The sequence below is a fragment of the Diabrotica undecimpunctata genome, chromosome 10 (assembly GCF_040954645.1).
Source record: "Diabrotica undecimpunctata isolate CICGRU chromosome 10, icDiaUnde3, whole genome shotgun sequence".
NCBI classification, from domain to species: domain Eukaryota; kingdom Metazoa; phylum Arthropoda; class Insecta; order Coleoptera; family Chrysomelidae; genus Diabrotica; species Diabrotica undecimpunctata.
This window is the reverse complement of record NC_092812.1, coordinates 47,398,620-47,423,174: the sequence shown is the minus strand read 5'-3', so window position 1 is coordinate 47,423,174 and position 24,555 is coordinate 47,398,620. Positions and strand designations below refer to the sequence as shown.

The 24,555-nt window shown below is 33.2% G+C and overlaps 2 protein-coding genes across 3 annotated transcripts in view; one reads left to right on the top strand and one right to left on the bottom strand.

Annotated features, from left to right (window-relative positions):
* The window catches only part of trx (histone lysine N-methyltransferase trithorax), a 41,096-nt gene extending 30,402 nt beyond the window's left edge, over positions 1 to 10,694 (bottom strand). For both annotated transcript variants that reach the window (XR_011952099.1, XM_072545759.1), the window contains exons 1-3: positions 10,458 to 10,694; positions 9,362 to 9,972; positions 7,434 to 8,244 (exon numbers count right to left, since the gene is read on the bottom strand). Coding sequence is in view for 1 of the 2 variants with exons in the window: in XM_072545759.1 (XP_072401860.1) it covers positions 7,434 to 8,244; positions 9,362 to 9,972; positions 10,458 to 10,598 (1,563 nt within the window). In the remaining variant the exon portion in view is untranslated. The remainder of the gene's footprint in view (positions 1 to 7,433; positions 8,245 to 9,361; positions 9,973 to 10,457) is intronic.
* A 1,938-nt stretch (positions 10,695 to 12,632) lies between these two features.
* Cand1 (Cullin-associated and neddylation-dissociated 1) overlaps positions 12,633 to 24,555 on the top strand; it is a 30,542-nt gene continuing 18,619 nt past the window's right edge. The window contains exons 1-6 of the mRNA XM_072545795.1: positions 12,633 to 13,000; positions 13,624 to 13,793; positions 14,621 to 14,834; positions 19,221 to 19,513; positions 19,591 to 19,753; positions 21,755 to 22,016. Coding sequence (XP_072401896.1) covers positions 12,959 to 13,000; positions 13,624 to 13,793; positions 14,621 to 14,834; positions 19,221 to 19,513; positions 19,591 to 19,753; positions 21,755 to 22,016 — 1,144 coding nt within the window. The 5' untranslated portion in view covers positions 12,633 to 12,958. The remainder of the gene's footprint in view (positions 13,001 to 13,623; positions 13,794 to 14,620; positions 14,835 to 19,220; positions 19,514 to 19,590; positions 19,754 to 21,754; positions 22,017 to 24,555) is intronic.

The following is a 24,555-nucleotide window of genomic DNA, read 5'->3' as shown; positions in this document are numbered from 1 at the left end:
AAACGAAGTATTTAAAAATCTGGGGGAAGTCAATCATCTCGTAAGTCACGAAATTTTTACTGCGTAATGATTTTTTATTAACATTTAAGCTAAAAACGCGACTTTTTTCATTCATTTTAATATTGTGGAAAAACTATGCTTTCTAGATGAAAACGTTCTAAAGTCGACTTTCTTGAAAATATTTGATCTTTGAAATGAGATTTTCTAAATTAAAAAATGTTTATAACCAAAAAAGTTAATTAATTATTAAAATAAACAAAAAAATTTAAACCACATTTCCAATGTGAGTTTTTATGCAGTTACTATATTTGCGAAACATGGGCGAAATATAAAATTTATAGAAAAAAGTTGGTGGGACATCTTCAAAGAATGAAAGACCCCAGACCAGTTAAACGGATATGGAAAACGAGGATAGAAATAAGAAAGGAAGACCAAGACAAATATGGGACAAGTGAGAGGAGAAACATGGGCTGAAGCAAGTGATGAAAAATGAACGAAATTTATACATGAACTATAAAAAACAAACTAAATTTTGAAATAATATAAATTGTAACTTGTCTCACACTTAGGTGGTAAAAGACCACATAGAGTTAGCTGATCGTTATATTAGGAAGGTCCACAAGGAACATGTGACATTTCTGTTGTCAATTATTGGAAAGCATTTTGTTCTTGTGCGAGACCAGGCATACCTGCACGTTGGATATTGGCGAGCGATTTGTGCAAACCTAAATTCAACTGAACATGTCTGGAACTGCCTAGAAAGACCCGTGACGGCCTGAGACTGTGAGTCTGAGCTCGGCAGTACTTCACATAGAAAAGACTGGGTGGGTAAGTTCTCATCCCCGATATGGAACGTTATATGGATATAAAAGACCCTGGTACGGATGTGAATAAGGTATAACCCCATAAAAACCCGCGGATCAATTGAGAACATGACATAGTCTGCGGCTATGTCATTAGCTGTACATTTGTTGCTTAAACGTGACACATACAAACACAAAATGCACATACACCATGCTCAATCAACAAATCACCACGCAGCCGCACAACTGACTCATTATGTGGCGAAATTTATGCTGCTACTACTACACTCCCTAATCAAGAAGTGTAATACCATCATTTCAAGGGATACATGGTATAGTGGGGAAAGTGTTGCCTAAGCAATGCTCCGGAGAGCTAGCAAATTCTTGAGGGATTATAGCCTTGGCATGATCTAGGTGTCCTGCCATACCTGACAGAATTTCCTCCAAACTAGAGCGAATAAAAAAGAAGAGACTAAATCAGACGAGTACTCAGAAATTAGTGATTCTTCTGATCCACAAATAAAATGTAGAGAAACCGTGCAGAGGGACGACCCCGGCCGCGGACTCTGTCTTAGCACCACATAGGTCTCAATAACCCCAATCAGGTTCTTACAGGCAAAATTTCAGAACAACATGGCAGCTTCAGCAGACTTTATTGTTGCTATGGTTGCTATGAGAGGGTTAGACGTCGCTTTGATACAAGGGTATACCAGGACCAAATAAAAAAAAATAAATTAATGGTATTGAAACGCATTAATAAATAACTGTAACACTAGTAAAATGAATCAAATAATTACAACAAGCAAGAGATATTTTAATAAAGTCTATGAATGACAACGGAGCTTTGATTTAACTCTCGGAACTATTGACCCAGACTTTTTTTTAAACCCTAACCCGTAACACCACATACCATTGTTTAAAACCCTGAACTTCTTGTGTAACATTAATTTTTCAAAAAAAAAATGGGACATCCTGTATATAACAATAATAATCTTCAAATTAGATGAGTCAGTATAATTTTTTTAATTTGTTTCTTATAAAGCTATATATAACAGCCAAGATTTACCCAGTCGGAAATCGCAATATATAATGAACTGGGTGCAATAAACTTTTTAAACTTGAAAACTCAAGGCTACAACAATGACATCATCTAGTGTAGCTAACAACCAAATTAACAGGTTTAAAAGATAATATAATTATTTATAAACTTTGTGTTTACATATTAGAATTTTAATAGTTTTTATGGTATAAAACAATTTTACTAATATTATGAATAGATATACTTCAAAAAGTTATCCTAAATTTAACAAAGACTGTAGACTTTCAGACTAGTATTTTATAATAAGAGATACACATATCCAGCGGCTGCCGGATCGCCTATAATAATATCTACCTCTACCGCAGTCACAGACGAAACGCTAGAAAGAAATAATTTCAAACCACCACTTAAAGCCAGGAAAACAATATATCATTTAAAAAAAAATTTACCTGAGACAAATAAATCAAAATAAAAAACAACTGCTTTTGTGTAAGGGAAAAGTTAGAAAACTTGAATACAGATAACGGATTATGAGAAAGGTAAAACCGGAAATACAGGGGAAATATTGCAGACCATATATAAATATTACAGTAACAGTCAGAAAACAACAAAAACGACCACCGTGGAGAAAGAGTTGACCACCACAATGAATGAACAGCAAAATAGCCACATTCTCTGTATCACCCAAAAACCACCAGGGTTTGACCTACCAGAAAGTAAAGTGGTGGAAGTTAATAGGTTGGCAATAGTCTTTAAGAGTAGAGTGCTGGAAGAGCTTGAGGAAAAAGAGATGGTAAATGACTGGTGGGAAACCAATACCACCAAAGAAACTTGGTGGTGGAACAATGAAGTGCAACAGAAGGTTAGAGAGAAGAAAAAGGCTAGAATGGGGTATGACAGGTCTAAAAGAGAGGAAGATAAGGATATACAAGGTAGCAAAGCGCGCTCTAGCTACTGTTCAGGAAAGCTAAAAAGGAAAGATCGTCTGCTCAGCTGTATGAAGAGTTGAAAACACCCGAGGGATGAAAAGGGTATTCAGCATTGCCAAAGTAAGGGACAAGTCATCAAAGGCCTTGACCCATGTGGGGCAGATTAAGAGTGCAGATGGAAGAGTGTTAAGAGCCGATGTTGAAATAAAGCAAATATGGTATGAGTACTTTAGAAAGTTGCTAAATGAAGAACACCAGAAGAGAGACGGAGGATGCGGGATCCCAAATGAGAATGTAATACCGGGGATAGTGAGAGATGAAGTTGTCGAGGCGTTAAATAGGATGAAGAATGGTAAGGCCTGGTAGAATACCTGTGGAGGTTTGGAAAGCTCTTGGAGAGGAAGAGCAGATATTGTGTGGCAAATGATGAGTAGGATGGTTATATGAGGAAGAAGGATGGGTGCCCAATGCATGGAGAAAGAGTGTGATGGTATCATTGTATAAAGGGGACATTCAGGACTGTAAGAACCATAGAGGGATAAAGTTAATGTCCCACAAAATGAAAATTTGGGAGAGTACTGTAGAGCGACGGTTAAGGAGACATTGATAGGAGAAAAACAGTTTGTGTTTATCCCAGAAAGGAATACAACAGATGCCTTGTTTGCTTTGAGACAGTTGATAGAGACCTTGAGAAGGCGTACGACACAGTTCCTAGACAAGAGCTATGGAGATGTATGAGAGAGATATGGACTCCTGAGAAGTATGTTAGGCTCTTGAAGAATATGTATGAGGGAGCATACACCAAACTAAGGACTGCTGGTCAAAGGGGCCGCAACTTTTATACAACAGGATATGCAATGTACTCAGAAGTAGTGCAGTCTTTGGGTACATACCTAAAGCATGGATAGAGAGATTAGAGTAACTTTCATCCCTAAACCAGGGACAAGAGAACGGGAAAAGGCAAAGTCTCTAAGACCAATAAGTCTAATATCATTTCTATAGAATACATTAGAGAAACTGCTTGACAGGTATATTAGGGATGAAAAATTGGTACACACTCCAATACATCAAGAACATTATGCCTATAAAGCAGGGAATTCAACAGAGACAGCACTCCACACTCATAGAAAAAGTGGAAAACACAATTGAAAATAAAGAGGTGATGCTGGGAGCCTTTTTAGATATAGATGAGGCTTTTGACAACACTTCCATAACATCCATAACCAATGCCCTGAGACGCAAAGGAGTCGAAGACATGTGTTTGAACTGGATAGAATCTATGCTCAGGAATAGAGTGATAAATACCACTATCCTTGGAGAGACTGTGTTGGCCCGGGTTGACAGAGGATGTCCACAGGGGGGTTCTGTTCCCACTACTGTGTAATCTGGTAATGGACGGACTAATAGGAACTTTAAAGGCAAATGGTCACAAAACAATTGGATATGCGGATGATTTGGTAATCATCTCGCAAGGAAAATAAAATACGGTGGTCAGAGATCGCATGAACGAGACCCTAGAACTAGTGAGACAATGAACTTATAAAGAAGGGCTAAATATGAGGCTGAGAAAGAAGAAGTTGTGTATTGGTGTTTATTATTTTATATTGGTAATGAAGATGCCATCAACTCATTCAGTAAGACTGGATACTGTAAAAAACGTGCAGTACATTGCCTTGTGAATAAGGCGTTAGGCTACGTTTAAAAAGACAAGAAAAGCCAGTGTCAGTCTCATGAACACGTCCACCAAATAATTTACTGCCATTAGGACATGATAAAAAGATTCTCAAATGAATACAGAAATGTGTGAATGTTGACTAGAAAATACAAAAATAGAAGTATCATGTTCAATATGTGCTAGGTTACCCAGAAACATACATTACTCCAAGACCTAAGAAATTTCTTGTTCAAAGATCTGCTAGACAAGTTCTTGCCCCAGTTTTTTGTGAGTTATATTGATTGATTTTCGGGGTAAGGGTAGAAGAATATCTGGAAAGTATTATTTAATGTTATTCACCACTTTAAGAGAAAAAATTGTGGAGGCAAGGTGTGGAAAGCTTTCCAAAAGTATTTTGTTTTTACAGGTCAATGCCTGTACACAAATCGTAGTTTGCTGTGCAATCAGTTTAGGATTTAGGGTTCAACTGACATAAAAAATCTTATTCAAAAGATATGGCTCTGAGTGTCCTAAATTAAAAAACATCTAAAAGAGGTGATAGAAACTATGATAGCTTGGTTTACAGAGCAAAATCTTAAAAAAAAATGAAGTCAATTAAGAGATATGATGCTTAATATTTAATATACTTTGGCTTTAAAATGTTTGCTTCTACAGTATGCTAAAATTTTTCAATACATTACTATACACAGATACAGAAAAAATTTATGGTGGGTATTACAAAATTTGCGAGAGATAAAACAGAGTTACTAGCATTATGTTTCCACTTATTAGACAGAAATCAAAATCTTATTTCCTCCTAGTACACCGATTGAAACTTGAGTGTTTCCTATCGATTTTATCACTGTTTAAAATAACATTCTGTGTTGCCAGACATGATAATTATCGTTTTATATGATAATTTTAACATAGTCCACAATGTATGATAGTATGTATACCATAATAGTAAAATATAAGATAATTCCAGTTAAATTTTTATCTCGAGTATCTTATGTAAAACATACAAACATTTAAATAAAAACAAACATTTCTAGGGGGCGCTAAATTTCAAAATCTTAACGCAACTATGTAAATAAAATAATAAAGTATAATAATAGTAAAATAAAATTAAAACTAGTTGATGAATTCAAATGGGACCTTTTTTTACCTATTTTTGGAATGAATCACAGTGTATAAAGATATATTGCTTACTTATATGGACCAATGATATGTGAAACAAACTAAAGTTGAAACAGTTGATCCTCAAGTTATTACAACATTTGTCAACATTAGTAACATGTATCTAGGGATAAGGGTGACGCAAAATATTAAGAATAGAAAAGAAATTATTTCTTATCAATTTAAAAGAAACATAGTAGAGTATGTTTTTGTTAAATGTCATTATTTGTTTGGTAATTTATTGATGTTCAGTGACAGTTTAGTACTACAATATTTTTGGTATTTGTGAATGTTTTAATTATTGCTTAGATTTAATTTGAAGTAGAAACTGAGTTAAGTGTAAAGCAAAGAATTGAAATACTTATGATGATTGGGTATGGAGACAGATCGCGAACTCAGATGGAAGTGTACAATTTGTTTAATGATAAATATCCAGAAAGACCTATAATGCGTTCAACAGTCAGTAAGATTGAAAATAAATTTCGAGAAACTGGTACAGTTGAAAATTCATGGAAATCAGGTCGCCCCTCTGCAAATGCTGATACAGCATTAGATGTTTTACTTAGTTTTAAAGAAGATGCGCACACTTCTGTGCGTAAAGTTAGTCGCGATATCGGTGTTAGCAAAACAACGGTACACAAACTATTAAAGCTTGAAAAATGGCATCCTAATAAAATCAAACTTGTGCAGGAATTAAACGAAGTTGATCCCGATAGAAGAATGCAATTTTGCGAAGCAAGATGAATAACTGCCACCGAGACCCTCTCTTGGTACAAAACCTTTATTTTTTCTGATGAGGCCACTTTCACGTTAAATGGCGAGGTTAACCGTCAGAATTGTAGATACTGGGCAAAAGAAAACCCCCACTGGATGCGTGAGCATCATACACAATACTCGCAAAAGGTAAATGTGTGGGCTGCAATTGTAAGAAATATAATCATCGGATCCTACTTTTTCGAAGGTTATTTAAACGGGGCAACGTACCTTAAGTTTTTAAGGGGGTACCTCGTACCTACTTTACGTAATTTCTTTTCCAGCAGACGTAATCCTGGAGGTTTTGATGAAAATTTATGGTTTCAACAGAATGGTGCACCTCCACATTATACTGTAGATGTTAGAAGGTACCTAGATGAATTTTTTCCGAACAGGTGGATTGGTAGACGTGGACCTATTGAATGGCCAGCGAGGTCACCAGATTTCAATCCTTTGGATAATTTTATGTGGGGCCATCTGAAGAATGTTGTGTATCAAACGAAAACAGCAATTATTCAAGAATTACAACAGAGAATTCGGACAGCAATAAACAATATTTCTCAAGACACAATAAACAAGGTTCAACAGAATCTGTACAACGTTTGGGTTACTGTCAAATACAGCAAGGGCTGCAGTTCGAACATTTATAAAGTCATGTATTTCATCATATTCTGTCCGCTAGACAATAAGTATTTTTGATAATATTGTTAATTTAACTAACGTGTTACTTTATGAACACACACAAATATATTGTATTTTGTCCACCCTGTATCAATTTGAATCAACATGTGATACATTTTTGGAATCAGCTCAGCTAGAGTAATCCATATGGGGGTGTTCCATTTAAAAAAAAAATGACGGTGACGTCATTACTTGAAAGTAATTCAACCTGTATATTAGAATATTATTTTAAAATATGCTAAATTAAAATCAAAAATCGACGTGTTTCAGGATTATTTCTTAAAATGCTCTGTTTAGCTAAAAAAGAATTTGTTCCATACTTTACGGACACAGTGTATATAAATATAATAACATATACAATAGGTAAAAATAATAATTAGAAAATAGTAGGTACATACCTGTATAGAACTTTGCAAAGTGGAGACACTTCTTAATAGTTTTTCCCTTTTGGTAAAGTCCACAGATTCACTGGTGCAGTTTTTAGAAGATCCATCACTACAACTTGACTCTGGTTCACTAGGTATTGAATCATTTTTACAGGAAACAGTACTTTTAACTTCACTTTTATCACTAGCTGTCTTATCCTCAGCTATTTTAATATCATTTTCTTGTTCCTGATTATCACATTTCTTCTCACCTTCGGGAAAAATGGCAAATGGCTGACCTAATACTATTGAAGCACTACGACAAACATGTTTTACTCTGGGCCCTTTTAAATCAATTTTCTGTCTCTTAATATCAGAGTTAGTACCAGAAGAAACAGCTATAACTTGAGATTTCGGATTCTTGGACCTCACAGGCCTTTTCTTCATAGTTGCTTCTTGTGGCTTTTCTATTACTAATTTTGTTTCCACATTTGCTTGCCACAATGATGGGGACTGAGTGTTATTTAAAGAAACATCCAAACCTTGCATATATTTTGGCAACATCAAATTAAGGCCTTGTTTTAGAGAGGGAGGTAAGTAGAATGCACGAACACACAATTTAAGCCAACAAGCAGAGCATTTTGCCCTATAAGTACACTTGTTTAACTTCCATTGCTGATTTCTTATTACTGGAGGTACAAGGCAATTCCCTTGCCCTTTATTACACACCAAAGTTATTTGATTATTCTCATTTCCACATGCCTGTCTTTTTATCATCCGTGCAATAAATTTTCTACATGATTCACAGCTATAAATGTTGAACTTTCTAGCTTGCTTGATAAATCTAGATCAAAAAATAAATAAATTGTACTAAAAATTGACTTAAGCTTCCACAAATGCTGTTATTCAAACTACAACAAAAATAAATCTTTCACATACCATAAAAATGTCATTTACTTATTAAAATGATTCATACGCCTACTTGGTTTTCCTGTATTAGAGTAAACAAAGGCCATCAATATAATGATAAAAGATGAAAGCTAAATGTTTAGGACAACAATTTAAAGCACTTACATAGTACCAGTCCTAGAATATTCAAAAATATTTTCAAATGTATTTGCTCACAGCTACAAAAATACTTAAATAATATCAAATGTGAAACATTAGAACAATTTTTGAAGATAGAAACAGAACGGGGAAGAAATACAGCTGATTTAGTACTTTTCTTCTAAAACTAGCATGCATTCTGATGTGGGACATCAGCAAGGTTGTTTAGGAGATCATGACTGTTTAATACATCATGTAGGTTGATGTAAAATATCAACAAAGATCTTTCAAAGTTACACTTACAATTGGAACAATACTATATATATATATATATATATATATATATATATATATATAATCACTTGTAAAACATTAAAAAAAACCATTTTTAAAGACAGTAGACCTGGAAGTAAATACAGCTGATATAGTATTAGAAGCCTTTCTTCTAAAATTAATATGCTTTCTGATATAGCACATCAACACGCCTCATTCCAAGTATTTTACTTACAAATGGATCATTACTACACATCTAAAACTAATCTGCCTTGTAAAGCAGGATATAAACAAGATTTTTTATAAAGTTATATACTTACAATTGCAACAGTATTATAATATTATAACTTTTGAAATATTAAAACAATTTGTAAATATAGAAGAACTGGAAAGAAATATAGCAGATCTAGTACTACGGGCTGTTCTTTGAAAACTAGCTTGCCTTTTCACTTAGAATATGAACTGGGACTGAGAAGAAAACTTATGACTTTTTTAAGATTGTTAATATTTGTATGTGAATAGATGATTCATAACAATAAAACTGTAGATAACTTTGTAAAGGGATTGTCAACAGCGATTAATAATAGAAAATTGAAAATAATGCATGTTTACTAACTAAACTAAAAATATATGTAGAATACCTGTAAAATCGAATTGCTCCACATACACCACATGTAACTGCACCTGGAGATGAATTAGGTTTTGTTGAAAAGGGGCCTTGTAATCCTATCTGATTGGGAATTTTAAGCCTGGCTTGTCTTAATACTACCCTATGTCCATTTGTAAAAGTTGTTTTATCACCATTTAAGCTGCCAGATTCCATAAACTTAGACTTATCATCTTCCTGCTTGACACAATGTCTTTTAACAATTGAGACCTTCTTTTTCAAAGTTACTGCTTCGTTGATATCACTAATAAATCTTTTGTTTGGTTTTATTACCCTAGAAGAATGAACACTTCTTGTTGGCAACACAAATTTTCCAACAAGATTAGTGGATTCTTTTGAGACTTTATTGCAACAAGATCCATTACAAGTATGTACTGCTTTTTGATTTAAGGTTGATTTTAATTTTGTTTTTACAGAACTTTTAGTGCACATTTTTGATAACAATGTTCGTTTAGTTACATTTTTACTTCTTAATGAGGAATTTAAGTTCCTCTTCCTAGTCAGTCTTCTTCGGATTGAAACACTTTTTTTTAAAGCATTTTCAGGGGGTGCACTTTCACTATCACTTTCAGTCAAGTCTTCATCCTAAAAACAGGAAATATTAATTCTTATCAAATGAAAACAAACTAGGCCATCTCATAACGAGAATTTAAACACATCACATGTATTTCATTTACATTTATTTTTCATTTATTTTATTGACAATATTCATATTAAAGAAAAAAAGCTCAGTCACCATAAATTAATATTTTCTGGGTGCAATAAATGAACATATATGCCAAGATCATAATAAAATAGTGTAAAATCATATTTTATCTTTATATTCGACACCAAAAATTGTTTGTATTTCATTTTATGACCAACTTAGTCTTCAATGTAAACAAACAATTTCTCTCTAACATCTGATGTTGTATTCTATTCCAATCTATTCAATATCATATGATTTTGTTTTATTTTGATCTATTTCTAGCTCTGCTTTCTCGATAACCTTTATTAACTTAAATTCTCATTATTTCTTTGTCTTACTTCGTTCTAATTATGCTGAAAAGGTGCAAAATATAAATGTTTACCTGTTTGTTTTCTACAACAGAACCAACTATCACTGAAGTATTATATTCAATGTTGGTTATTTCCCCTGTTGGTGGAAGAACATTTACCCTCTTTCTATGTATATGTTTAGATGGTTTTCCGGGAAATTTTGACCGACCCATTTCTGTTTTTCCTTAAATTTAATTCTTTACATTTTATTGTTGTATTAATTTATCTCTAAAGCATCAAGCACACTTCACAAAAAGAAACAATCTAAATCCTCGGTCGCCGTCGGTAAAGTAGGTAACTTTCGGTAAATGTCATGAGAGCATGACGTCATTTCGGACGTTTTTAAATAAATATAACCTAGACTGTTATGAATTAATTTATTACAATTTGTAAAAGATCCCTGATTATTTACTAATAATTCAATTACTATACTACGTAGGCCTTATGGGCAACTTTTAAAGCAGTTATTAAACTTGTTTTCAAATTCAAAGGCATTTTATGAATACTTACTTGGTTACAAATCGACATCGACAATACTTGCCATTTATTGTTTATGTCTTTCCTAAATATTCGACCAAAGTAATTCCATGAGAATCTTAAAAAATAGGATGTGTTTAGAATATAACACGGTATTATAATAAACCTTTCTTCGTGGTTCTTTCAAGAATCGTGTTGCTCATTTCATGTTGTCTCTCCATATCATATTCTGGAGTGCACATACCGCATTGATGAAGTTCGTTTTTACTAATTTTTCGACTGCATCCGTCCATTAGATTAGTGATCCCCTCGATGATCCTCGACTTCTTCCCTTCGGTTGTTCTTGGACTACTCGTCTCTCCATGTTATCAGCATATTAAGAATATCCCCTTTATACCGCTAGTACAGTAGACTTCTTAGTCCAACTATATACAAGAAAGATAGTAGGGCCAGTGCTACTCTTCACCCGCCTATTCCTATCTCTGGTATATATTCATTTATTAAGGCAGAGCCGACCTGCCTCTACCTGTCAAGAAAGTCAAATATCTGGATGTAATACTGGCCACCAAACAGAGCTTCGGTGAACATATAATATATGCTGCAAAAAAAGCCGATCAAAGAACAGCAGCGCTAACAAAGATAATGCCAAGCATAGGAGGTCTGGGACAAGAAGAATGAGAATTCTCATGAAATTTTTCCACTCCACCATACTATACGCGGTACCAGTATGGCAGCAGGTAATGCATAAACAAAAATACAGAAGAATTCTGGAGAAAGCTCAGAGAAAGGCTCTGCTGAGGGTCGTCAGACTGGGAGAACGAACAGGCTGAATGGACAAGAACACTCAATATCGACGTGAGAGACTGGGTAGGACAAGGTCATAAGAGACTAACTACTTCTTCACACAGTTCCTTACGGGACGCGGCTCTTTCAGAGCCTACCTGGTAATGATAGGGAAGCAAGCAAGAAAACAGCACTACGTTGACTGCGGAGTTAACGACACGGCGGAATACTGTGTTCGATTATACGAAAGGGTATGAGAAGTTAGGGTGAATAACATAATAGAATGAAGGATACTTCAAAATTTTGATGAACAACCACTTATTAGGAGATGGTGGTCTTAAGTTTCCACAGTTCTTCTGTTTGAATGAACTACAGTTTAATTTTTTGTTAAGTTTAGTAAAACAGGATATGAAAAAGTCGTCTACAAACTGTATTCCATATCCAGTGTCTCCAGAAGAGAATCTCTCAAATAAAAAACTCACATGCACTAGCCAATATAGTCGCTCAGCGTTTGCGACTGTGTCTGTTCTCCCAGTCGCCAACGATCGACGCTAGCGACTCCAGTGACAGACGCTTCACTTCAGTCAAAACGGCGCCGGCCGTAACACAAGGTTAGTACTAGTAGATCTACTAACCTTGGCCGTAACAGACCACACAAGCGGTACACCGCGATCATCGCGTATAATAGCAAAGATAACGATCGACGATCGCTCAGCGATGATCGCAATAAACGCTCCAGTAAAAACGTACCTATTTCTTTTTATGTACTATGCCTACGATTACGATTATACACAGATTGACAGTTTGCTTATCTGTAACACAGAACATTACATCAAATATCTATCCGATAACGTCATGGATTCAAATAAGAGTCCCTCGTGAAAAATTGTGACAACGTCAAAGCTACCAACATTCAACATTATCAGTAAAACCAACTATGCTTTTCTCTTCTGTCGTTCTGTCAATGATTCAATGAATTTCAATAACATATAATAATAAATCCTTGGTTTTTGTGTCTGTGTTAAAAGCTGTAAATTTTACGCATTTTCCGATAAAATTGTTGGATAAATATATATACAAAATATAGATATCACTTGTAATAATGAAAATTGTTTATAACAGTTAAATATTAAAATCCCAACAACTTGTGCTATGTAAAATTTACGTTTTTTTTAATTTAACCTAAAAGGTGGTTATACTTTTTTACTAAGAATTTTTAATTGTATTTTATTTCTTTTCGGTCCTTTATATTCGTAATAGTCTTTATACAACCATGGCTAGTGTGTCTTATCAAATAGCTAATTTACTAGAAAAGGTAAAGTATAATTATGCAGTATGTACTTATTTTTAAAATTTGACATTTCACCCCAAAGAAACAAATTAATAAATAAATCTAGCTCAACGAAATATTTGAATTTGTCACCAATTAGTTATAAATATTAATGATTTTGTGGTAATCTGGGTTCCTAACTATCTCTATACTCATATTGTAACCCTAATATAAAATAGCACAATTGAACTGATTTGTGCAACATTTTAAATACTTGATTGATTTTATATTTATATAAATTAATCTTTAACTCTATGCTAAATTTAATCTTGGAAGACACTGTAAGCATATGTGTATCTTTTTATTTCACTATTGCTCTAATAATAATCCTTTGAAATATGGTATATTATAAATTTCATCTGCAAATTGATCTTTGATTATTCAGTCCTGTTTATTTTATTTCCATAACAAGTTGACTTCTTTACAAAGTTTTCTCACATTTAATCAATGCTTTCTCTAGTTTTTTTACTTTTATATTTTTGGTTTATAAATTTATTTATTTAAACTGAGGTCAAGGTATGTATATAGTGTTTTATATTTATATCTCTAGTTGATGAACATTAAAAAAAATCAATCTTTTCTTGTATTAAGGATCTGTTTCTTTACAGATGACATCTTCAGATAAAGATTTTCGGTTCATGGCAACCAATGATCTAATGACTGAACTCCAGAAAGACAGCATTAAGTTAGATGATGACTCTGAGAGGAAAGTTGTGCGGATGTTGCTAAAGTTACTTGAAGATAAAAATGGAGAGGTTCAAAATTTGGCTGTGAAATGGTAAGACAGACTAGTAAAAAATAGATCTAGGATAATGCCTAATATTACTAATTTATTTATTTAATGGGAATAAAATACTAACAAATACAACAACAATAAATACTGCAAATAATAATAATCAGTACCACTGAACAGTTTAAAACATCTTTTTCATGACTTTTTGGAAGTATTGTGATACTGTTAACCTCTCTAAACTTCAATAATAATGTTCAATATCCAACAGTCGAAAGATAATTATATATCATATATTAATAGAAGATTTTTTTAATGATTCAGTCTAATATTTTCTTTTTATTGATTTCTTTCTCAAATGATTATATCTGTTTTACTCTGCTGAATTCTTTCATCTTGTTTCTCAGCCCAGGAAGTGGCCCAAACTTTGTGACAACTACAACAAATCAATTCCTGCATGTTCCTAAATCTCACTAACATGTGGCATCAAATTTGTCAATAATTTTCTTTCTTTAACAAATCCCTTCAACTGTTGATATTGCTCACTTCGGAAAATACCAGTTCTACAGGTCTGTTAAACATATCTGTAAATAAATGATTTTGATGATTTTGTATGTGTAATCAACCTAAATGCACCACTGTAGTCTCCTATTTCATTCTATTTCTAGCAGTGTGTATATTTGTATGTAGGTTTATATTTTAGACAATCATCATCATAAGTGGCTCGACAATCCGTTGTGGATCTTGGCCTGCTCACAAAGAAGTATTTTAGACAATATTTGTAATAAATATTTATTTACAGTAAATAAGAAACAAAAAACAAATATGAAATTTAAAATAAAATGATATATTTTACAATTTTTTATGTGTTTTAGTTTGGGTCCTTTAGTCAACAAAGTCAAGGAGTATCAAGTGGAAACCATAGTTGAATCTTTATGTACAAATATGGTTTCTGATAAAGAACAACTGAGAGATATTTCAAGCATTGGTCTCAAAACAGTAATTGCTGAACTTCCTCAAGCATCTGGTGGTCTCTCTGGTAATATTTGTAAAAGAATCACGGGTAGATTGACCACCGCAATTGAGCGTGTAAGTATAATAGTTACATTTAACACATTGGCAGACATGAATAAAAATATTGACTTTTAAAAATGCATATGGTTTTTAATGAACTTTACTTTACTTAATCAGTAGATTCATTTGTACCTTTCGGTGTGTTGGGCCGTTTATTATACAATTCATTAAATTACAATATTTTACACTCTTGTGAGGTGTCATAGCTCTTAACGAACTTTTTCCATTCCTTCCTATTGGATGCCATCTGTGTTGCTTCCTACCAAGTCTTACCCTTACTCTACAGTATCTGCGAGATGTCACTGTTCCATTCTGTAATGGGTCTTCCTCTTCTGTTCTTCCCTATTGGTTTGGCGTTTCACACTCTTTTTACTTATCTATTATTATCCATCCGGGTTAGATGTCCGAACCATGCCGATTTTTTCTCCTTGATTGAATTGAGTATTGGTTTGATTTTGAGTCTTTCTCTCATTTCTTTATTTCTGATTATATCAGTTCTTTTTACTCCGATCGTTCTTCTTAGGTATTTCATCTCTGCTGAATGAATTATGCTGTGATGTCTTTTGTTTAATATTCAATTTTCTGCTCCATATGTCACTGTAGGTCTATATATTGTTTTGTATATTGTCATCTTGGTCTTTGTTAATATTTCTTTGTTATTAAGGAATCCTCTATTTAGTGTTTGAAATAGTTTTCCTGTGTTTTCCATTCTATTGTTAAGATCATCCTCGATGTCTCATTTGTTGTTGATTACTGTTCCTAAGTATTTGTATGAATTTGTCTGTATTATTTTTTGTTGGTCTATCATTACTTCTATTTGATCTTCAGTCGCTTGTTTCCTTGATATTTTCATTATCTGAGTCTTCTCTTTGTTTACATTTAAATTTCTTCTGTTACTCAACATCTCAGGCATGACTGATTTAATCACAAGTGTTATTTGTCTTTTTAAGTCAGCTAAGTCAAGGGGTTTAAGTTTTGTATACAATATTTTTCACATATTCCCATAAGAAGTCTAATGGTGTCAGATCAGGTCATTGTTCTGGCCATTCTATCGATCCACCAATTTGGAAATATTCGGTTTAGGTACTGCTGAACATTGATTTGGTGGGGGGTGGGGCTCCATCTTGCTGGAAGTATATCATTCGCTGGAACTGGTGGGTTTGCTGAATCAGGGTATAAGTTTGCCAAAGTTGGTATAATACTATTTTTGAGAAGTGCTAAATAATCATTGCCATCAATGAAAAAGAGTCCTATGATATGGTCTCCTTCAGTTCCTACTCATACATTAACCTTTTCATGGTATTATATATGTTCTTCTCTCATCTGGTTAGGATTTTCCCTAGACCAATAGTAGCAATTTTGTTGATTAACATGCATATGAACTGTAAAGGTATACTCATCAGAAAACAAAACATGTTATATCTTGATCAAATTGTTATCTAACATTGCAATCATTTACTCACAAAAATATGTTCTCCTATCAAAGTCATCTTCCATGAGTTCCTGAGTTAATATCATTTAATAGGGATGTATTTTATTTTGTTTTAATGTTCAAATAATCGATGAATAGCTAACATTACACATTGGGGCTGTTTTTCAACTAGAAGTATGTGGGTTTTCCTCAAACTCAAGCATAATATCCAATTTGGCATCATCACTTATTGAATTGGCAGCTGCTTTTTTTTATATGCCTTACATGTTCAAGCTCGTTTAACTGCTTTTCTATTTTACTAATTGTTACTTGGGATACAGGCAGTACATTTCGAAATATTTCATGAAATAAGCTAGCAACATCCATTTGTGTTCATGTGTTGCCTCCATTACCAATCATCTGTAGAATTGTTATTTTGTGCATTTCTGTTAAATGTACCATTGTTTTGATATGAAATTAACGAAATTCAAACGATTGCCTTGTACAAATAACTGGCAACTACTGTCATGTTGACAGAAACCAATTTGCTAAGGTCAATCATTTTAGACTAAAATAAACAACACGATTATAAAAAAAGGTTGTACAGTAATTGAATTAAATAATTTTATTGTTTATTCATGATTTTTTTTACAATCATCGATTTACAGAGTTTATTTATTTTAACAATTTTCTGTACATTTGAAATTAAATAAAATTTTATTAGTTAATATCCTTGTTATAGATTTTAATAAAATTGAAAGTTTTACATGTTGTATAATGGACCCCACTATTCACACAAATGGACTCTACCAACTATCATGCGTTTTTGACTAAAATAAACAAAACTATTGTAAACATATTTTTGTTATTTCAAATCAGTAAAAAGAAACTTTAAATAGTTTTTGCTTACTTTGTCATTATCAAGACTTACAATAAATTGAAAAACACTTAAAATTTCCAAAACAATTAAAGATAGGTATATGACATTGTACATGAAATATATCTAGAATATTCTGGGGAATCCAAAAATTGAATAATATACAGGGTGTTTTATTTGACATAAGAAAGTTGGTATTGACCACTGTTACATGAAACACCACTGTTACACAACTAAAATACCAATCGACCAACTAAAATACCAATGTCCCAGCGTTTTTATGAAAACACGTCCACATTTAATAATTATCGAATTTATTCCATTTGGCTGTTCCACAATGTATGTTTTCCTTTTGTTAATTTGGCTTTGGTGATATCAGTTGGATTACCTCTACGATTGCGTCATAGTGTACCAGTAGTATGAGTTTTTCTTATAAGAAGCTTATTAGAGAGATCATAACTGTTAGAATAATTATCCATAAAAATATGATAACATTTATCAAGGTTTTTACATTGACACTCAAAAATAATCATTGTCCCTAAACAAGTTTCTAAAGTTTCAAAAATTCATCCAATGTTATCTTAAACTCAATTTCAGAAGAATAAATCAAATTATCATCCTAAATTTATCTCAGTACTTAGTGTAAATGGTTAATTCTTCAATGTCGATAAGTTTTAAAAAAATACAAACAATTTAAAGTATTCTTACTCCGATGAGGAATAACTGCAACTGTCACTCTCACTATTAGCACCAACTTCTATAATCAGTGGTACCACTATGACCTCCATAATATTATCGAGTTCCCAGAACTTATTTTCTACTATATTTTTAACATGTTTCCCACATTTTTTCCATTTTCCGGGGTGATGTTTAGGGCTTCATTGAAGAGTTTTTTTACATGTGCGAATTTAGAAGTTTTGTTGTTGGCAGCAACAAAATTTTTAACATCAGCCCATATGAACTCAATTGCATTCAGTTCACAATGACACGGTGGTAAACGCAAGACAGTTTTATTTTGTACTCTTGCCATTTGGTCTACGACACATTTATTAAAGTCTGGTTTAAGGAGGGCCACTAATTGCAAAATTTCCACTTCCAACATATCGAAATGAAAATCTTTTGAGTGTAGCCAGTATTTTATTTTCTTTTTGTTTCATGATGTAGTAGGTACTACAAAGTATACCTAGTACTGTAGTAAGTTTTTTGCCCTTGCCCAATCCACACATGGGATTTTGTGTGTTCTGAATTTAACATATTTTTATTGCTTTTTTGGGGTAATTTAACTTCCTCCGCAGAATCTGTAGAACTGTACATTTTAAATTACAAATTATAACGCACAACCTTTAAAAGTCTTAATAAAACTAAAAAACTATTACATACACTTTAAATTGGCAAACAAATAATTATATACACAAATAGTTCATTTATTAGAACGATATCCTCATCATTACTAAAATCATCTGTATCAGACTCATCTTATTCGTCTGTAATGTCTATGTCTTCCTTAACAATTGTAGTAGCCTTCTTTTCTATATCGAATCCATTGCACTGAAAAAGAAAATTACAATTAGAACAAATTTAATTACAGCAATATCTTATTTAGATTTTATCTAATTCTGATTTAACAACTACTTCTCAAACAACATATTTTAAAAGCTTTCGTCAGTTATTGCTATAACCTTATAAACTACATATATGTACGAGTACATGTTACTTTATTTTATATTATTTTATTCATAATATGGACATGTATAATACAATTAATTAATAGCAAATACTTACCAAGCAATTCAACACCATAATAATATTCAACACAATAATATAAGCTTTCTTATTGTTATTACGAAGAAACAAAATTTACTTTCACTGAATCTAATACCAAAACAGAAATAAATTGAAGGTTAGGTTATACTCGCCACATACTCCAGTAAAAATAAGTATTAGGTACTTTTAGATAAATACATTGGTAAGACATTTTAAGTGTTCATGCCTACTAATCTTTGTCTAGCTGGGTATGTTATCATTGCTCTAAGTACATTGAATTATTATTGTTAATTTAAATACCTAGTATATGCCTAATACTTTGATTAATAATAATTATTACCTGTTATAGCAAGAAGATGTGTCGGTTCAACTGGAAGCTTTGGATATTATAACAGATTTATTGTTACGTTTTGGCCCAGTGTTGCAAGCCTTTCATGGTTCAATATTACAAGCTCTACTGCCTCAATTGTGCTCTCAACGTCAAGCTGTCAGAAAACGCACTATTAGTGCTTGCAGTAACTTAGTACTTTCTTGCAGCCATGCTTTATATACTAAACTAATTGATCACTTGTATGATGGATTGTATTCTGACAAAAATAGTTCACAGGTCAGAACTTATGTGCAATGTATTGCTGCTGTGTGGTAAGTATATTCTTAAGTTTAAGCTAATTGAGTTAACATACGAGTATAATGTTTATTAATAAACTTTTCTCTTGTAGTCGCCAATCTGGGCACAAATTTGGAGACCACATTGAAAAATTTGTTCCATTAATTTTGGAATGTAGTCAGGTTGATGATGATGAGCTACGTGAATTCTGTTTACAAGCATTCGAGAGTTTTATTAATAGATGTCCCAAAGAGATCACCAAGAATATTTTATCGGTAAGGATATTTAATATAAATATTACCAAAAGAAGAAACATTGGATAATTGAGCATAATTATTTGTATATTATTTATAAGTTTGGGTATAAAATAGGTTCAGATACTTTTTTATTGATGGTAAAATTTAAAAAATTCTTTAAACTTTTGAACAAATAAATATAAAACCAAATTATCCCACTTCTAAGGAAGATTCGTCAGCTTATTGAATTCTCGATACTGTTTATTCATGTGAAAAATATAAAATCTTACACACGTCAAATATGTACAACACCTCAATTAAAATTAAAATTATGTTGTAGATATTCGCCTTCTTCTTTTTATGTATACATGACTCTGTCTGTTTTTCAATGTGCCTCCATTAAGTCGTAGTTCCATCGTTTTCGTGGTCATCCTACTGATCGTCTTCCTATTGGGGAACCGTCTTTACTACTCTATTTGTTGTCATTCGGCTTATATGATCGTTGCATTCCATTCTTCTATGTCTTACCTAGTCCTTGATGTTCTCCACTGCATATCTGTACTTCTAGCTCTGTCCCATAGTGTTTTCCCATCAATTTTTCTAACTGTTTTCATCTCTGCTGTTTCTAAAATCCTTTTTGTCCTCTCTGTGTCAGATCGTATTTCTGCTGCCTATGTCATTATTGGTCTGATGACTATTTTGCAAATAAAGACTGATATTCCTTTTTATGAATCTAAGGTTTTCTAGAATGTACTGTGCCAGTACAGTAAGAATTCTCAGTCTTTTATAAGGCTGACGGCAGGCCTCTCTAAATCCTAAACCAGATCCTATACAAGGAAAGACTATGAAAGATATGAGTGTAACATGGACGTATCACTCCAATATCAATCACATCTCTCATCGTGAAAATCACTTGTTTAGTTTTATTGTTGTTCAGAACCAACCTATTTGCAGTAAGTCATGTGTCATGTCACCATAGAACCCTTCAGCACATCCTCAATATTATCAGCTGCGAAGTTCACTGTAGTGTTATCTGCAAAGAGTGTATGTATACTTAGCCTTATGTTCCATGTTTGGAAGGTCGTTAATATAAATCAAAAATAAAATTAGTATTGAACCCTGAAATTCCAATATTCTTTATGCCGACAACACCCTACCAACCCTCACACCGCTCGCTCGAAATTCAATCGATCGTGAGGACGCGACTGCTTACCCACTAAAACCCCCTTATTTTCAGCCGCGGTACGTGTTCATAGCAAACGTACTTTAGCTGCCCGCTGCTGACCCTCTCTCTACTCCATGTCAGTAATGCCGACGGTGAGAAGGATCTCATATCTTTTTGTTTATCGTGAAAAACGTTGTAATAGAATACGCAATACTCTGCGTCGTCTTGCACTCCGCATTCTATACATAAATCGTTTTCAGTTTTTCTTTCAGTAAAGACCTAAATGAGCCGTGTCAGGTCAGGAATTGTGTAAAAAAGTAATTTGTTCTTTTAAACCTACATTTATACCACTCTTTCACATCTGGCATTAGTGTCTTTGTCCATTGTGCTGTTTCTGTATGTGCCTCACATTCTTGTTGCCTCAAGTATGTGCCCCAAACCATGCCCATACGACAAAATTTGTTCTGATCAAACTTTTATCCAATAATATGTGGGGTTCAAAGTAAGATTTAAAATGACACCAAAATCTCAAAAGTTTTTACTTCATTGTTAAGTTTTTTAACTACTATGGTATTACAGCCAAACCCCGGGAACTTTCCCACTTAACTTGTTGGTCATCAATTGTGATGTCTGCACATAATGAATCACTCACTATCCACACTTGCATCTATTATTGTGACCATCATTGCTGTTAGTGTCACCACTAGTTGTCCTAGTTCTCTGGGATAGTCTTTGTTCATTAAGTTATCGAAAGTATTTCCTGTAATGCCTTTTTACATATTTGGGATCAAGTGATAAAATTTAAATCAAAATAATGAGTCAAAACATTAAAATTTATTGTATTTTATACTTTTGTTTCACTTTTTTTTATATAGATAACAGATTTATGCTTGAAATATATGGTATATGATCCTAACTACAACTATGATGAAGATGAAAGTGCCAACGGCCAAAATGACCCAAATGACGATGATGAGGAGGATGAAGAAAATGATGAATATAGCGATGATGACGATATGAGCTGGAAAGTGCGACGATCCGCTGCGAAATGTCTAGAAGCTATTATTTCAACGCGTCACGAACTGCTATCCGAATTTTATAAAGTTTTGTCACCTGCTTTAATTGCTAGATTTAAAGGTAAATAAAATACGGTGGTAAAAGACATTATGTAGTTGTAAACAGGGATATTTGAGTAAAAGAAAGATCATAAAACAATGTATATTTATTTTCAACGGGCTGCTGCCCAGTAAGATCAACAATGTTTACAATAGTTATATTCCAATATACTTATTTAAAAGAAATTTTCAATGTATATTTGTGCTAATTAAAATGCAATAAAACAAAATAAACTATATACATCAAAACTTAATCACATAATTTAGTTTTACCCATCAAAATGATGACTACCCATTTCACAGCCACTCAAATAAACACATGCCTGAGTCCAGAAATGAATTCGGCCTTCGGTGCAAAAAAATCTAGATCTGGGTGAATATTTGCCTATCTTGGTGCTCGATATTAATTATATTAAGAATAATTATGCCATAACGCATCTTTGCATTTTTTAATTAATCGTCGGTCATACAATGAGAGAAAACCAAGTTGGGTTTCACTTTGATCATAATTTACTTGATTTATTTCGAAAGGTATACAGATCACGAATGTCTGTAACCCAGTCAACAAGAATGATCTGTATATTAGAATTATATTCCATTGGGTCTCGCGATCGTCAAAAAGAAAGAGCATGACACTTGGACGCGTTCAGGGGCATGGCATTTAACACACACCATTCACTCAACCGATCAAGATCGTGTTGAATATTAACACAATCTTCTGTATTAGTGATAATTTTGTAGAACTTACGACCGTTTGCAAAAAGAAGAGGTGAACTGTGCTGGAAGCAGTGGTGTATATCATTGATGAATATATATTAAATAACGGGGCCCCAAATGAGAAACCTGCGGTACTCTTGAATGAACCTTAATCTCACTGGAAACAAAATCCCTGATACGCACCATCTGAACTCAGTCAATACAGTATGTTCTCAGCCATCCAAGAAGTGGACCATTAACATCTATTTTTTAAGTTTAAATATTAAAATATTATGGTTGACCCGATCAAAGGTCTTAAAGAAATCAGTGTATAGTCCATGTACCCTACATCCCCTCTCCAAGGCCTTCCTCAGGAAGTCATAAACACTAGTATAATACATTCGGTTGATCTGCTATTCCGAAATCCAAATTGTTGGTCTACTAGCTGTTTTTCAAGAAAAACTTTAAGATAGTCACAAGCAAAACATTAAAATAACTTTGGTATTTCACTAATTATACTAATGGGCCTGTAATTATTCACCAATGAATTATCTCCCGCTTTAAAAACAGGTGTTAAAAACTATTTTTCTAGAATTCTGGAAATTCGCCCTTATTTAATGATAGATTAAAAATGTGAAAAAGAGGTCTGGATAATATAAAAGGCAGTCCATCAGGACCAGGACCCTTATTCGTATCCAGTTCTAATGACACATATTTCATTGGAATAGACTGTAGAAAAATATTCTGCAAAAAAATTTACAATATCTGGTCCGTGGCTGGAGTCAACACCACCATACCTCAACACAGCGGGCAAGGAAGGCTTTCCCCTCCGTGAATTCACAAACGACCAAAATCCCTTCAAATTATTTTCTAGTGATAATTCTGTTCAATGAATATGATTTCTGTAAGTTTCAGCTTTTAACAATTTACAGCCCTCAGCTGAGAAAAGTCCAATAATCCAGAAGTGATTTAGGTAAAAGATATTTTTTGTGAGCTTTCTTTTTCTCAACTATTAGGTCCTTCAACTCTGAAGAGAATCAAGAAGGGAATCTACGTTTTGAATACCTTTTTAGGGGAATAAATAATTCTATAGCTAAGTAAACTATATTATAAAAAATATTTACAATTTGATTTTACTAAAAATAAATAATCCCAACAGAACTGTGACAAAAAATCAGTTATTTTCACATAGTAAGCTGACTTAAAGTCCCTATAGAAACCATCACTTATCAAACCACTATTATTGAGGCACCTTTTGGTCATCTTTTTCTCAAAGTCCAAGGGTGGGTGGTGCATACCTTACCTCAAAAGAGCTTCATCTGCCCTGGACACAGTTACATCAGCATCATCAACCAGCACCAAGTTGAAAATATTACCAGTTGTATTCACAATAGTGTTAGACTGAAACAAATTGTGGTATGTACACATTTCAGACACAACCTGTAGGGTTTCAACCTCAGATGCTGTGGCAGCTGGCAGAGGAATTGTTGTAGAGCACATATTTAAAAACCATTCACAGTTTGTTAACTTGTAGTTAGATAATAGTGTGCAGATTAATAATCTTCAGCTATTTGTTCTAACGTTTCACAAATTACGGAATATTTGTCAAATGAAGACTTTAGTGGAAAATATGTTGTTCCTATAATAAACTGATTTGCACCTTCAGTCACCAAGACAAAAAGTTATTCGATTGTCTGGTTAACTGTTAAATATATCCTGCTTAAGCTCTTATGAACCGCAATAAGGACTCCACCATCTCTTGAGAATGTTTCCCTGGAGCGATCAGTTCTATATATGTTGAGGTCAAACAACTGCAGCTCTTCATCGGCATAGTTATATGTCAACTAAATCTTGTTTAATATGAT